This window comes from Crinia signifera, chromosome 6 (genome assembly GCF_055691185.1).
Source record: "Crinia signifera chromosome 6, ASM5569118v1, whole genome shotgun sequence".
Taxonomy (NCBI): domain Eukaryota; kingdom Metazoa; phylum Chordata; class Amphibia; order Anura; family Myobatrachidae; genus Crinia; species Crinia signifera.
Window position 1 is genome coordinate 75,197,814 of NC_139222.1, and position 17,145 is coordinate 75,214,958.

Here is a 17,145-nt window from a genome sequence, read left to right on the forward strand (position 1 = left end):
GGACGCGGATACCTGTGAAGCCCGCAAAGGGACGCGTTTACCTGTGAAGGTATCCGCGTCCCCTCGCCACGCTTCGGGCTCGGTGGCTCGCTGCGCTCGCCACACTATTCTATTCTCAACTCCACGCCGACGTGGATAGTGGGGGTATGAAAAGGTCGGAGGACGCGTACCGCCGCCCCGCGCGGGCTCGCTGCGCTCGCCACGCTTCGGGTTCACATTGATCGTGGGGTGGCGTTTACAATTGTGGGGGCCATTTCACACTTCAGGGGGACTATTTGGGCTCTGTGGCCCATTTAACATTGTTTTCTATGGAAAAATCGCGGGCATTGAGGCATTGAACAGTAAAATCGCGTCCAATCACACTTTTAACATTGTTCCCTATGGGAAATCGCGGGCATCGCGTCGCACCCGTTTTTTAGTGCATTTGATGGCCGCGATGGGCGCCGTGCTAGGTAAAGAGTACCCAGTTTTTTGCTATTTTTAGACAATTTTTATGATGTTATCCAATTAGAATGGATGCGGTCGAAATACCGACGCCGGTATCCCGACTGCCGCAATGCCGGCACATTGTCCCTCTATAGGTGTCCCCGACACTCATAGAGGGAGAATAAAATAGTGTGCCAAGCGTAGCGAGGCACCGGGCTCACTGCGTGGCGAGCGCAGCGAGCCCACAAGGGGGAGTGATCCACGGCCCCCCCATTGTCGGCATTGCGGCGGTCGAGATTCCGGCATCGGTATTTCGACTGTGAGGATTCCGACCGCTGGGATTTCATACTGATCCCGAGTTGTATTTCACATGGGATGATGCTATGGGCAACCAATCAGAAGCTAATTCTCTTTTTTTTATCGCACCTTCTAGAAGATAATATATAGTATCTGATTGGTTGCCCATAGCAACATCCCATGTGAAATACAACTCACATCTTAGTACATTTCCACCATTGTCTCCAGTCTTAATGGGGCTAATTGGGTATTTGGATATTACCAAAGTGGTGTTAGGATTGCCTTGATGTATTCACAAGATGAAGGAAGAAATTGAAGCTAACTAACAGCGTTACTCATTTGTTAATATTTAGGTTATCAAAGGCAAAGTGAGTATCCAAGTCGGTGATGTCAATGATAATGCTCCAATCTTCCACGGCCAGCCATACACAGTGCGCATTGCCGAGGTATGTGTGCATCTAGTTATCAGTTATCATTGCTGCTGCAGCTTGTAGTGAATCAGATGCAGTGTTCTGTTCTGTAATTACTGATTTAATGGCAGCTAGTATAATGCAAGCAAAAAATATACTTTAAACATTATTGCTACAGTTGTGTCACACAGCGTACCAGACCATATTTATATGACTTGGGTTGTGATGGGTGTTTTTTGTTTGTACATGCTGAACAATCAGATTTTTTCCCCAAAATTTACCATATTATCCAAAAAGACATTATATTTCTAGAGTACCACTTTAAGAGATATTTTCCATTAACATATCATTTATATTATATTAGTATTTTCAGTTTGTGTGTTCTGTACAAGTAAAAAGATATATAGTGTATCCATGAGATTACAAGTATGAAGCTGCAACTTTAATTTTAACTGCAGTTTTCATTTGGAAGCGAAATAACTGGAACAGGGCAACGGTACAGATCTCATCATTGACCCAGCTTGCCAGGATCTAATCACTTGGCTGTTTCTGCCAATTTATTTGCAGTTATTTCTGGTTTGTTCAGCATGGATCACACAAGCGTGTTTCCTAAACAGACTGTCGCTGTGTGCTGTCCTGCCGCATGATGCTCTGTTTGTGGGACACACCATTATTCTTCAGTAAATACACTTCTCACCATGGGCTTACATGATAGAAATCTCATCTTTAGTAATCATTTGCTGGAGCGAATATAGAGACTTCCTCGCTGGTTTATCATTGCTATATATCTCAATGCAAATGTTCTGACTGAGTATTCTTGTAGACTTTATGAAAATCTAAAACCGTTATAAGGTCATGGCACAGTTGTCTTGGTGGTATCGTTTCTGGGTATATACCAAACATGTTATATGGTCCTTACAATCCTATTTATTAACAATAAGCTGTAGGGCTGGTTTTTCATTGTCACTTATACCCCTATCACATCACACCTCGGCAGTGGCTTCAAGGGGGGGGGGGGGGGGGGCGGTTGGGCAGGGGAGGTCCTGCTCCCGCCCCCCTCCCTTGTTGCAGGAGCTGGGAAGTTGCGATAGAGATGACAGGCTGCCACCAATTAAGACATTCTGTCTTTTCTACTGTCTTAATATGAAAGATAGTTTGGTCTTGGATTTCTTAAAAATTTATTTATTAGGAAAAAAAAAAACCTTAAATCCATGTAGTTTTTTTTTACAAAATTATTAACATCGATAACATTTGTTTCCAGTGTTACATGGCACCTTAAATCATGAAGAAGAGACTTAACTGCCATCAAAAACGTAGTTTACATCCCAGATCCGACCCTAAAGTGACCCTAGCTGGGACACTGTTTGACTCGAAACCCCAAAGTTCTTGTGTGTTTAGATTTCAACAAAGCTGCTCGTCTTTACTTAATACCAATCTACAATAAATGCTTTTTGATACTGCTCACAGACCCAACTGAATCATGCAGAGTTTGGTGAATGTGTGCATCTAATCCACTTTTAATCAATATCGGAGTCAAATGTATACATTGATACCCACTTGCAAGCCTGGTCGCAAGCCGGGTTCTAAGTTTCGGGTGCGACCCTGCTTGCAAATGCTTTCACACTGACCACGCGACCCGGAATGAAGTCAGGCGGGTGTCATCATCTGGAGGCTTGGCCGGGATGTCATCACCTCCCAGCGGCGCATTTTCACTGCAGTGAATGGGATCTGGGTCACGCTAACCCAGAATACCCGTTCACACTCACCGCATCCTGTGTCTATTCCGGTCAGGACCTGGGTAGAAATCCCAGAATGCTGAACACGGGATGCGGTGAGTGTAGTTTGCTGGCGATTCCCTTCGGAGTGCTGACACTGCAGAGGGGAATTAAAGCATCTAGAAATGCCTTAAAAACCGGATAACAGGGATTTTACCTCATTTCTGTTTTAGAGCATCCCGCCCATAGTGTGATAATAAAACAAGGTTCTGAATATAATAAAACAGGCAAAATAAAATGACATGACCATAAACCAAATTCTATAGTAATCAGTCAACTGAATCTAGTGAAAACTGACCGGAAGCCAAGCAATGACAATTGTCCAGTGAGGTCACAAGTTAAGAGCTCCAAGATATTAATGTTAATGCTTTGATGGCTTAACAGTGTAAAAGTTAAGGCTAAATAGTTGAGATAAGCATTACGGTTTTGTGGAAATCTGAAACGCACCCAAAGTTTGAGGTTTTGAGACCAGCAAAAGCCATGCTTGCATCTTTTTTGGTGTTTTATACCAGCTCAGGTCAACCTGCAAAGTTCCGATGTAAAAACCAAAGCTTGCATATTTTGGATTGAATGTAAGTTTCTCTGTCATGATTACAGGAACCATTGCACACTGTAATGATAGGAATAAATAAACATGTCCTAATGAACTGATTGCATCTGTATTTATTAATTTTTGCAGATAACCAAATCCAAAAACCACAACTAAAACAATTGAGGGTGGTTTTGTCATTTTTTTTATCCATGATTATTGCGGTGTGCTAAATATCCCCCCCCCCCCCTTTGTTGACAGCAAAACAAATGCGACAGAGGGCACATGTACATATGATAATATTAAGCATTCTGCTTTTCTTTAGAGACATATTATTCATTTTACCCTCAAATTATATTGTTGTTTAAAAGCTGTAAAGAACATAATACAGTATTTTGTTAAGTTTATCTGCTTGTCCCAGGCTGGCTCTGTTTTTATGCAGCTGCCTTGGGGCTCTGGAATCTGGGGGCACCACTGAGTCTGACTATCCTAAAATAAGGATAACTCTGCAAGAGGCATTCTTGTTGAAAGGAAGGCAGGTGCTGAACATTTAGGAAGCCACCTCCACACCTGATGTTCTCCACAGTCAGTATTGGTGTGTGGGTGAAGTTAAAGTTTGCCTAACGTGCCAAAAACCTTGGACCGGAATAGCCAAGCAGATTCTGGGCGTTGTGTGATAATGGCCACTACACTAAGATGTATCACTGAGCCAATTGGAGGAAGTGAGCTTATTGCAGCAAGAAGAATATGGATGGGCCTCACCTATAAGATACCAGGCTAAATGCATCCCTATAAATATCCCTTCTGCAGTATACACTGATAGGGGATATTTAATTTGCTTATGGATGTGATATACATGTAAACAGTAAAATATATTACGTACGTACCATGGGCCTTATTCTAGTTGACTTGGTTCCCCTCGTGTTTGTACTGGGGACCGATGTTGAAGCCATGCGAGTGGTGTTACAAGGTTCGCTAAGCAGCCAGAATCAGGCCCCATATGCTGTCCGTACAACATGTACATTCTTGTAATTACACGTGTTTTCTTGTTTGCAATATTTAATAGTCCATAGGCTAAAGCATGTAATGTGTGCATCGCCTCCACTCCAAGAATGAAAGCTAGAACAGTGTAACCAAACACACTTTTTTTTATACATACACATTGCCACATATTTTCACCAATACTTTATGTTGTATTATTAATGTTATTATTATTATTGTCCTAGTGATAGTAGTACTACATAATAGTAATCTTGAGCATTCGGTGGACACAGGTCATCTTGCGTTGCTGCTGGGTACACTGGGTCAGATGTATTAAGCCTGGTGAAGAGATAAATTGGAGATAAAGTGGAAGGAGATAACGCACCAGCCAATCAGATCCCAACTGTCATATTTCAAACACAGCTGATTGGCTGGTGCGTTATCTCTTCCAAGTTATCTCCACTTTATCTCCACTTTATCTCTTCTCCAGGCTTAATACATCTGCCCCACTCTACCTAATTTTTCTTTGGTTTGATAAAACAGTTGATATATCGTGAGCCCATCGGCAGGTTTGTACCCCCAATATTTCTGTGAACAATATTGTGTATACAGCGCATCCGGCTCTGTTTGGATCTTCCAGCCTTGTCTGGGATCGCAAATGACACAAAAGGACTGTGCAATGAATCATATACTATCCTGCAACTGGGCAGCTCAAGGGAGATCGTATACGACTTCGCCCCATTGAGTGTATAGGGACTTTTAGTTCTATGCAGTTGTAAAGACATGCTGCATGTGTCATTGTTAAATATCAATCCTGCAGTTTAATTGGTCAGCCAGGACTAGCTCTGGATAGTAAGATGTCTGTAATGAGGCCTTTGGAATAGTGCAATAATAAAGACCATTTTGTAGGCAGCACCTTTTATGAGAATGCAAGTGTGAGCACTTGTATCAGCCTGTGAAATCAAGTTGTCTTCAGTAATTGAGCAGTACAAAAGAAATTACTCTTTAATATGCGGTCTGTAGCTCCCTCCCGCCAGGAGCCTTTGATCTCCCATATTCATTCTCATGCTACATAAGGGATTTTGTTATTAGTTTCTGAATGCATTACATGGAATTTTTTTGAACTGTCTTCCGGATGTAAAAGCAGTTATCAAGTTAAAATACAGTCCTGCAGAGTTTGCTTCCTCTGTGCCACTTAACAATTTCACATTTGCTAAAAGGGGTTATGCCCCAGAAGCTGGTGACATTTATGCAGAACAAGCTAAATGACAGCTGTTTCTGACACATCGAATTATGATTCTTTTTCTTTTAGACTTAAACTTTTAAGTTTTGGCATGCAACATTATTGCCTAGCAAAAGTCTACCTGGCTACTGTATTTCCCCCATTTATATATATCTGAAATGAAACACTGTTTGTTACACCACAAAAGCTTGAATACTGAAACCAATTCATAATACGATGGTGGTTCACCGGTAAGACAACAGTAACGCCAAACGGCTAAGTCATGAGCAGCTCTATAAACGGAATACCGTAAAAATTTTGAATTGGGGGCTTTTATTATGGTCTTATGTTAATTAGGGGTCTGAAACACTAACACATGTTTTGTAGTTACAATAAAAGGTACTTGTTTCCTAGCACGGCGCCCCCGATTTTGATCGAAGTGCATCTTATGCAATCGCATCGCATGCAATAAAGCAGCATGTGATGCGATGCGATTTTTAATTGTACAAGCACCCTGATGGGTGCTTACAATGTTAAATGCACCCCCATTGTCAACACCACCCCCACTAACAACGCCACCCCGAAGCGTGAGTGCAGCGAGCCCGCAAGGGGCGGCGGTACGCTTCCTCCGACCTTTTCATACCCCCACTATCCACGTTGGCGTGGAGTTGATTTTAGATAGTGTGGCAAGCGTATTGAGCCACCGAGCCCAAAGCGTGGCAAGCGCAGCGAGGGGATACGGCATACTTTACACGTATTCCGCGTCCGCTCGCCATGCTTTGGGCTCGCTGCGCTCGCCACATTATCTAAAGTCAATGCCGCGCCAACGTGGATAGTGGGGGTATGAAAAGGTCGGAGGACGCGTACCGCCGCCCCTGGCGGGCTCGCTGCGATCGCCACGCTTTGGGTTGGCGTTGACAATGGGGGTGCATTTAATATTGTAAGCACCCATCAGGGTGCTTGTACAACTAAAATCACATCGCATGCCATTTGCTGGCATGCAATGCTATGCGATATTTAATTGTACAAGCACTCCAATTAATTTAACAGGAATATCGCATCGCATCGTATCGCATTCCACTAAATACGGTATGCGATGGGCGCCGTGCTAGGAAACAAGTACCCAGTAAAATACAGTAACTTAATGGGGACATTGTTTACATGGCTTGTAATTGTTACCATGCAGCCAAGGGCGTAGCTAGCATAGGTGCAGCTGCTATGGGGCACACAGCTGAAAGGGGCCTACTTTCATGTAAAAATAACATGTGCTGTATACATTTTTTTTTTTACCACTGGGTGGTACATAGGGTACACTTACAAACTTTTGCTGTGGTGCCAACAAATATCTAGTTATGCCACTGCATCCAGCTATTTAATCATACTGCCCTAATTCAGGATAAATTTACTGAGCATCATTCATTTCACTCATTTTAAGTCTTATCAAGCCACAAACCTGCTTCCAAACAGATCAGACTTTGGCCAGTATTCAATGCCTCTGATTCTCCATATTTTCTGGGGAATCAGGCAATTCCCCGGGTTTACAGGGAATTTTCTCACTGGAAAAACAATTCGCCCTATTCAATGGACACAATTCTCTGCAAATGAAGAGCGAATGTCTGGCGATTCTCTGTTTGTGATTCTCCGCGATTCGCCAGTGGTTTTCAATGGGGTTTTTAGTGGAATTCTCCGAGAGTGTATTCAGTGCTGAAGTGGAGAACTGCTGTCTCCAGTGATTTTTCCGGATTCTTCATTTTACATTCGTCATCTTTTTCTGGAGAACTGGAATGTGATCTTTGAAAATAAAGCGTTTTTTATTTTTATTTTGGTGTAAAAAAAATCTGATTTTTTTCTGTGAAGGGGCATACTATTTTTATTCATGTGCTTGCAGCACATGAATATATTTAATATTTTTTTTTTTTTTAACAATATTTTTTTATTTTTACACATTCACCAGCAGGGGGCCGAGCCGGGAGCCGCTCATTAATATTCATATATTCACTGCACACTCGTCCTGATCATTACACATGCACGATCGGGACCAGTGTGTAGCGGCTCCCTAACACAGCCCCCTGTCAGCTCTGGGGGCTCTCCCTCTGTCCCCCACAGCTCTCCTTCACCCCCGCAGTGTCCGGCGCAGGCAGGGAGGCTTCCATCTCCCTGCCTGCAGCCGTCCCCCAGCTCTCCGGCGGCATTCGCCGGGGGGGGTTAAAATTCGCCGCCAGGGGCAGAGAGCCCCTGAGGCGTTGTATAGGGAGAACGGGCGGCTGCCCGGCGAATCTTCCTACAGGGAGAATTGGGGAGAAAGTGCAGCGAATCCTACACAGGATTCGCTGCAGCTCCCCAGAGCAAGCATTGAATACCTGCCTTTGGCCCTTATTCTAATCGGCTCGGTACGGCCCGCGTGCGGCCGTACCGCCGATGTTTTCTCTCTGCACATGCGCAGAGGTCACTCTGCGCATGTGCAGGGGAATTCTCCGTGTTAAAAATTTAGACGCCGCAAAGGGGGCGTATAGGGGCGTGAGGGGCTTCATCCCCTCATTTCCCTATGTGTACGCCCCGCGTTTCATGGGCGTTCCCATGCAAACGCGGGGCGTACGCATGGTAATGAGGGCATGACGCCACTCATGGGGGCGGAAAGCTGACGTCGGCGGATGTCAGCTTTCAGCCCCCATACAAGCTACCACACGGACGATTGTCCGTGTGGTCTCAGCTTGCGGGAGCTGCCGCGGCGTGCGGTCCTGCCTTCGATGGTCGTCGACCATCGAATGCAGGGGGCAGCTCCCAGCATGGTGGAGGCGTACGCCTCCACCATTTTCGTGCGGTTCGCCAGCCGTCCGTGTACGGACGGCCGTGGCGAACCGTATGGTGGGCGGGGATTCGTCTGGTGCGGTCGGAGCCGCATATGCGGCTCGACCGCACCAACCAGAATAAGGGCCTTTGTGTTAAATCTGCCATGGTTTCCAATCACAGCACAGATCAACAGGATCTGTAAAAGACAAATAGAGAAAGACGAGGCTCCCCAGCCATTAAACCAAAGGCTGCTCACACAAATGGGGTGCTGGTCCTTTTAAAATCTAGGCATACAATAGAAAACAAAAGATGTAAGGGCAAAAAGGACAAATTTAAATAACAAGTGTATCAACTAATATAAAAAAAAACCTCTGCCACCCGTACTGAGATTTATACACATATATAAGGGGCAATAAAAGGGAAATTATTTATATGGGACACCTGTTTTACTTGTAAAGTTCTTATATTGTGCAACAATTCTGAATAATATCCGATTCCGCAATTAGTTATGCAACCTGCTGACATTCATCCACATGTGCGGTTAACAGCATTAAAAGCAAATGAGTGCTGTCAAGCCGTTATAATATAACACAGTTCTGAAATGTTTCAGAGAACATTGGTAACATAATTTAGGATAATATCCATGGAGTTATTTTGTATCTGCAAAGTACCTCGTAAGAGTTATTTTGGGGTTATTCAATCATAGCAGCCAATAACATTTGTGTCACTTTAATCAACCAACAGCTCGACTCAAACCCTTATATAACCTGGAAATCTGAGTGCTGCTGTAAATATTCGCTGACTATCCCACTTGCTTGGAATAATTCCTGAATAGGTCTTGAGTAAGGAAACTGTGGGATGTTGACATTATAATATAAAGACAATGCATCATGTGGTTCCTCTGCATTATGTCAACCAACCCTAGACTGGTCACCCCAGGGCTGGAAGTGGTGAGGCCAGGGCCGCCTAGGGGGGGGGGGTACTAATTACCCAGGCCCGGGCCTGCTGGAGGGTCCCGGTGGGGGCCCTGGTCTGTCCCCCTACGTCCCTCCCAGGTGGCAGCATCACACACATATAGCATGTGGTGTGCTGACAGCAGGCTCAGCATGAGCTCTCACTGACAGCATAACAGCCAAGCCTCCCCCAATTAGGCCACACTCCCAATTTTACCAGGGCCCGGCATACATCTTTGCGGCCCTGTGTAAGGCATAAACATAGGTGGCTTTATTCTGAGGTGGACGCAGTGGGGTGGGTAGGGGGTGCAAGCAGCCAATTTTTAAAGTCAGTGATTACATCTAAGTCGCACCACTCATGCATTTTTTTCTTGATGATTGTTTCTGGCATTCGCTGAATTGTTTTGATATCCGAGAGAAGGAATTTTGGTGGGTGTTCTTGGGAGGTGAGATTCCACCACTATTGGGCAAGTTCCGATGGATAATCTGACACCGTCGCCCTTTTTTAAAGATCACCTGATTGCTTACATTGAGATGTAAATGAATCTTGTCACCTCCACATCCCCACAGTCAAATTGTTGAATTACACCTTAAACAAATTTTCTAAATCTGTTTCAAGTTATTTTGTGATATTGTTAAAAATGCATTTACAAGCTGTGTAATGTGCAATAAAATGATTGTGGGGAAAAAATGGAGGACGTAGTTTAGATTGATCCTTTATTAAGTCTTTTAAGAACATTCCTACTGCACATCCGTCATTTACGTGACATACTGAGAACGATGCTGCACTTCAAGAGCCAATATACTAAGTCTGACTCGACAGACCTCATCAAGTTCCTTGTATTCATTTCATGCTAATCGCTGTCAGCCTGACTGGCATTTGATTTGCTGTAATAGTTTTTATAGCTTCACAATTTGCTCAAATGCGTTGGATGGACTCCTTACCTTGCACTGTTGCTATAGCATATTATTTTGGTGGCCAGACATGTGTTTAGCTGACCTTCAGTTTCCCATTGTATGTCTCCTGTGTCTGTTTTACTTCAATTTGAATTCTCCAATACAATCTTTAATCACACAATGTGCACTGGCTCATGTATTTTGTGCTTTAAGAAGTTATTAAGCTGCTATTCTTTCTAGAGAAAATGATCTCCCTATCAAATAGACATTTTCTGCCGTTTGTAACGGTAGTAACTCAATTGTCAGTCTAGCTTCTAGTGCTGGAATAATCAGTGTATACAAGCTGTATGGTATAACTATACCATACTATTATACTATGGTATAACTAGTATAAACAAGGATAAAGTTAAGCTGGGTATACACTAGATCATTGGATCCCAAACTGTGTGCCTAGGGACCCTTGCAGGGGTGCCTCGGGTTGGTGGTTCAAAACCAGTGCTGGTGGCTGTCAATCATAAACTATGTGAACAAACATAAGTGAATCCTGTCCCTCCCCACATAATTAAACCTAAGAATTACATACAAACACAATCTCATTTATTAAATATTTTTTACAAAATTTCTCAATAAGAGACTTTTTATCCTAGGGGTGCCGTGAATATTATTTTGATACTCCAGAATGTCGTGATTCAAAAAAGTTTGAGAACCACTGCACTAGATGACGGGCAAACAATGTTGGGGTAAATTGTATTCTATTGAAGATGGGATGTAGCCCAAAGCAACCAATTCGATTCTTCTTATTATTTATTTATTTAGCACTTTCTAGAAGATAATACAATCTGGTTGGTTACTATGGGCAACATCCCTACTGATGGAGCCATTCTCCTGACAGAGAGCCGTAAAATCCCTTCTCGGCACGCTGGCGGGACGCATGTTCTTCTCACGCGCTTGCTCGTCCCATTGCTGTGAATGGGGGTGTGCGAGAAGGGATTTTACAGCGTACTGTGGCGATGAATGAGAATGGCTCCATCTGTACTTCATTAGATCTCCTATCTTCGTAAATGTACCCCGTGATGTCTTAAATTATTTCCCCAGCACTTCCAAACAAATGATGTAGTACATACACACTGTGAAATCTTACAATGACTGAACCAGTGGTCGAAGTGGGGCGGTATACGGGGGTATGCCATACCGCCACTTTAATCTGAAGATAAAAAAAAACAACTTTTTTTTCCCCCTCAGGATGCTCTCTGATCACTCAGCAGCGCATATTGTGCTTTTGTAATACCCCTGTACAACGGGGCAGTCTGGCAGGGGACGTTGATGGACAGGGGGGTGTCCGAAGGTGCGCACTATATTCACACTTTACTTTTCCATACCCCCACTTCAAAATTTCCACTTCGACCACTGGACTGAACAATATATTGTGGGTCATTTGGTAGTTTGAACATTAATGATATATACAGTACTCTCATTCACTCACTGATCATATCCAGATTAGAGTACTTTCATGTCCTCCTATCTGGACTCCTTTACTACCTCCTTTCTCCACTTCAGTCTGTCCTCAAAGCTGCTTCCTGACTCCTCTCCCAATGTACTACATCCGCCTGTGCTCTTATACCCCATTGTCACTACTAGGCAAATTCCTGGATCAAGTATTTCTACCCAGTCATTTGCCTTTTAACGCAGATTTTTTTTGCAGTGTGAACAGGTCAACCTGGTTCAAGATTCCTGAGTCTCCAACCCTGCTTTTTTCTGGAGACCCAGAAGAACAGGTACCCTTGCTGGCTCTCCTTCCCCTTCAGAACCCAATTCAAGCTGATAGTATCACATTCACTTAAAAAACCCTTACCCATTCACATCTCTGACCTGAACTCCCTCATACTGTATTGCCACCAGCCCTCTCGAATCCACAAATACTCTCCTCTCCTGCCTACTGATTACTTCCTCACATTTTCGCTTCAGTAATTTTGTACATGCTGCACTCTGTCTCTAAAATTCTCTACCTCACTTTGTTGGACTCCCCACCTGTCTACAAAACTGTATACAAGCTTTCAAGAGCCACTTCATAGTCAAACCTAGTCATCTCTTGTCCTAACTCTTTTGTGTCATGCTCACTGACTACCCCATCTGTGTCGGGAAGCGGTCATCTATTAGAATGAACTTAGGTCTACAGTCATTAGGTCGACCCCACTAGGTCGACTGGCAGGAAGGTCGACCTGATTTAAGGTCGACATGGGCCAAGGTCGACATGACCTAAGGTCGAATTTGCATAAAGGTCGACATGAGGAAGGTCGACTGGTCATAAGGTCGACATGGGGTTTTTCACTGTTTTTTGAGCCGACATGTGCCGACAGGCGGTATTTCATGCCCTACCATCCACTAGGGCGTGGAGGAGGTTATTAAAGCTGTGGCGAGCGAAGCGAGCCAAAGTGCCCGAAGCATTGCGAGCGATGCGAGGGTCCGATTCTCATTGCCAACTCATTGCCCATGTGAAAAAAACAGTGAAAAAACCATGTCGACCTTATGACCAGTCGACCTTCCTCATGTCGACCTTTATGCAAATTCGACCTTAAGTCATGTCGACCTTGGTCCATGTCGACCTTAAATCAGGTCGACCTTCCTGCCAGTCGACCTAGTGGGGTCGACCTAATGACTGTAGACCTAAGTTCATTCTGATAGATGTACCGATTCCTCTGTGTCACCTGTGTCTGCCCCTCACCTTTAGAATGTCTCACTAGCAGGGCCCTTTCCCATCATACATTTTTTGCTTCTCTTATGCTGTCTACTGCATCTTCTCTCTGCAACAGCACCTAACCTTCAATTTTCTGGTCACTAATGAAAACAGGACACTGAGCCATATGGTTGCTGAGCAATATGATTGCAAAGCATTGCAATATGATTGCAGAACAATATATTGCTCAGCGATCATATTGCTTCGTGTGTATGGAGTTTAAGTCACTGTTTTCTTGTTTTGCTTAATTTATAAATTCATTTATTAACAGTTTCTTATATTGCGCAGCACATTCTGTTGCGCTTTACAAAAGGAAACAGTGATAAAACAAACAGAGTATTTACAGACAGTCAAAACGTAAGAGGGCCCTGCTTGCAAGTTTACAATGTATAGGGAAATAGGCATTCATACATAAGGATAGATACTGTATTCTTTATTGCATTGATTCCACCAGAATGCAAGGTTCCGTGACTGGTTCTGGAATTTGATAAGTTTGCCTGAAGAGATGAGTTTTCAGGGAACGCTTATAGGTTTGGAGACTGGAGGAGAGTCTTATTGTGCTTGGGAGGGCATTTCACAGAGTGGGTGCAGCCCGAAGAAAGTCCTGCAATCGGGAATGGGAGCGAGTAATGAGTGTGGATGAGAGACGCAGATCTTGGGAAGAGCGTAGAGGTCGGGTTGGAAGATACTTTGAGTTAAGAGAAGATATGTATGTTGGTGTAGTTTGGTTTATGGCTTTGTGTGTAAGTAAAATAATTTTGTATTGAATACGGTAGAATACAGGTAACCAATGAAGTGACTGACAGAGTACAGTAGCTTTGCAGACGATGAACATCTGGCTAAGAAGATTAGCCTCACAGCTGCATTCATAATGGACTGTAGTGTTGAGAGTCTGTATTGGGGAAGGCCAATAAGGAGACTATTGCAGTAATCAATGTGTGAGATGATGAGAGCATGGATTAGAGTTTTTGCAGTGTCTTGTGTAAGGTAAGGGTGAATTTTGAATATATTTTTTAGGTGCATGTGGCATGATTTTGAGACAGATTGAATGTGAGGAATGAAGGACAGTTCAGAGTCAAGGATAACACCTAGGCAGCGAGCTTTAGAGGTAGGAGTGATTGTCATATTCTCAATGTTTATGTACTTGGTTAGGTGCTGTGGAACCCTTGTGGCGCCATAGAAATAAAGGTTAACATGATTAAGGTGTGGTGTACACTCCGAAACAGCTGTCAGCGAGTGTTTGCTATGGTGGAGACATGAATTGCTGCACTATTTACTGGATGAGTACCTCTATGCCAGGCATGTCCAAACTGTGGCCCTCCAGCTGTGAATCTACACATCCCAGCATGCCTTTCCATAGTTTTATAGTTCCCTAATAGCAAAACTGTGGCAAGGCATGATGGGACTTGTAGTTTCACAACAGCTGGAGGGCCATAGTTTGGACCAGCCTCCTTTATGCTGCTGTTGGCTGTGTTTACCATTTCTCACCATATTTGCTGCCATGTAATGCATTTTTGCTCTAAACATTCAAAAAATGTGTGCGGCCTAGTTACTTGCAAAATACATATACAGTGTGTGTGTGTGTGTATCTAGGTAAATATAAATAAACACACACACATACACACACCAAGAGGTACTGATATCCTTCAATAGTCACTCACATGATACATTGGTTCTACTATTAATTAATAGTCTTTGTCCTCAAATATATACAAATCAAGATATACCCTTACTCTGTGCAAACCCTTTGCATTTGATAAATAGCCTCTGGCTTCTCTGACATAACACACTTAATGGTATTATTAACATTCTCTAACTCTCTTAAAATTTCCAATTTATTTTAATAGATGATATTGTTTAAGGGGGAGGCGCAATCTATTGTGGATTTTAGTAGTCTCTTCTGGAAAGGTGACAACCTCCCATAATAAAACTTGACAGTGCATCTCCCCATTTACATTTTAATACATGGAATCTGCAGGCGTAACAGTGTATATTTTATGGAGTGGCAGAGATGCTATTCTCCTGGGTAGGGGCACAGAAGGGTCATCACTTCTCCACAAGATATTGGTGACCCGAGGACCTCCTTTACGTATTAAGGTCTATTTCTCTGAATGTAATTAAAATTAAGATATTGTTTTAATTATAATGAGGCACTTAATTGCACTGCTTGCTGAGCCTGCTATGCATCTCAGTCTTTGGGGTCTCATAGAATTCTACTGCAATGTGGCCGTTATATGCATATGAAACAGGCACAGATCACTGTGAGCTCATAGCTTGGCAGTATTGGCATTTAATGACTGTGGATACCTTATTTTTTATTTCAATGTTTTTATCATACAGTTTATAAATCAATAGTCTTAGGTTACCTGTATTTTTTTTTTAGAATGCTATATTTATGCATTTGCCTAGCATTTTTTGTAGCGATTTTACTTTTATTATAAGCATGTTATAGCCTCCTTATTATTATTATTGTTATTATTATTATTATTATTATTATTATTATTATTATTTTTATTATACTGCATGGTTAGTGCTGAGTTGGCAATTTTAGTTTTTTACATTTACAATGATAAACAGAAACGATTTCATATCAATAGCGTTTAACCCTTTGAGTGCCAAGTGAAATTTTCTAAATACGGGGCCGATTCAGGATCGCTTGCAGTGATCCAAATTCGACCTCAGCCCTGATGGTCGGGGGTTTGCGCAGGCACATGTGCAAACACAGGGGATGGCTGTGTGTAACTCGCCGGGCCATTCGCTGTGGAGTCGGGGACGAAAATGGGGCTCCTCCATGGGAATACCCAGTGTTTTATGAATGCTGGGTGTCCCCATGGGTACGCGGCGGGCCGATGCCTGCCGGGAGTGGGCGGCTGATGTTGCTGGATGTCAGCTGTCTACCCCATCATCTTTCTAGCGCTCATAAGGACTGACTTCTATATAAGGCAGAAGAAATCATTCAATGGCTGGCGACATCGCATGATTTCTCCTGCTAGCGGAGGCATGTGTGTTGACGGATTCTCTTACACATCCCCTCGCATGGTTAAGTGGCAAGCAAATATTTGTATCCGTTGTAATGTCCTGTAATGTTTACCTTATTCACGGAGACATTGGCACTCAAAGGGTTAAAACCTACCTTTGGATCTTATTTATTTAATTACAGCTTCTTACATAGCGCAGCATATTCCGTTGCGCTTTACAATAGGAAACAGTGATAAAACAAACTGGGTAGCAACAAACCGATATAGAGGTAAGAGGGCCCTTTCCGCAAGCTTACAATCTATAGGGGTAATAGGAGGGATACAAAAGGATAGGAACCCATAGCATGGCAGTCCGACCAGATTGCAAGACAGCCCTGATGGGATGCAGTTAGATGTAAATGGTACTGGAGATTATGTGGGGGTTCTGCAATATGATAAGCTTGCCTGAAGAGGTGAGTTTTCAGAGAACGCTTGGAAGTTTGAGTCTAGAGGAGAGTCTTAGGGGGTTATTCTGATTTGATCGCTCCCCTGCCCGTTTGCATGGGGGGGAGCGATGTTTAGCCTCTGCACATGCGCATAAGCATTTATGCGCATGTACAGATGCTTGGTGCGAGCGGGCGTGGTGAACTGCTTGTTCGCCACACCATTCGCACCTAGCAGTGTGATTTGGGGCATAGGGCAGCAGTGACTGGCAGTACCCAAATTCCTGCTGACGCAGATGCTGGGGTCAGGCAGCTGCCTGCCCGCTTCCTGCACCGGGTGCCCACAGACCTAAGACACCTCTGAGGTATTTTAGGTCTGCGAGCGCTTCCAAAATCAATCAATGGTCAGCAAATGATATGCAAAACATAAATTTGCATGTGTGGGTATATTCGGTGTGGGAGGGGGGTGGGCCGGCGATAGTGCCGGTGGCATTTGACCAGAATAACCTCCATAATGTGCATGGAAGGGCATTCCATCAATCAGCCAATCAGCTCCTATCATTTCTCAAACATACTCTGTAACAAGACAGGAGCTGATTGGCTTGTACTTTATCGCTCTCTACTTTATCTCTTGTTAAGGCTTAATGCATTTGGCCCATTGGGGCAGATGTATTAAGCCTTAACAAGAGATAAATGCAAGGGTGATAAAGAGAGATAAACGTCCAGCCAAT

At 43.5% G+C, this 17,145-nt stretch overlaps 1 protein-coding gene across 3 annotated transcripts in view; it reads left to right on the top strand.

Moving 5' to 3' along the window:
• CDH23 (cadherin related 23) overlaps positions 1-17,145 on the top strand; it is a 914,269-nt gene that overhangs the window by 261,562 nt on the left and 635,562 nt on the right. For all 3 annotated transcript variants that reach the window (XM_083146306.1, XM_083146304.1, XM_083146305.1), the window contains exon 6: positions 1,077-1,169. In XM_083146306.1, coding sequence (XP_083002432.1) covers positions 1,077-1,169 — 93 coding nt within the window. The remainder of the gene's footprint in view (positions 1-1,076; positions 1,170-17,145) is intronic.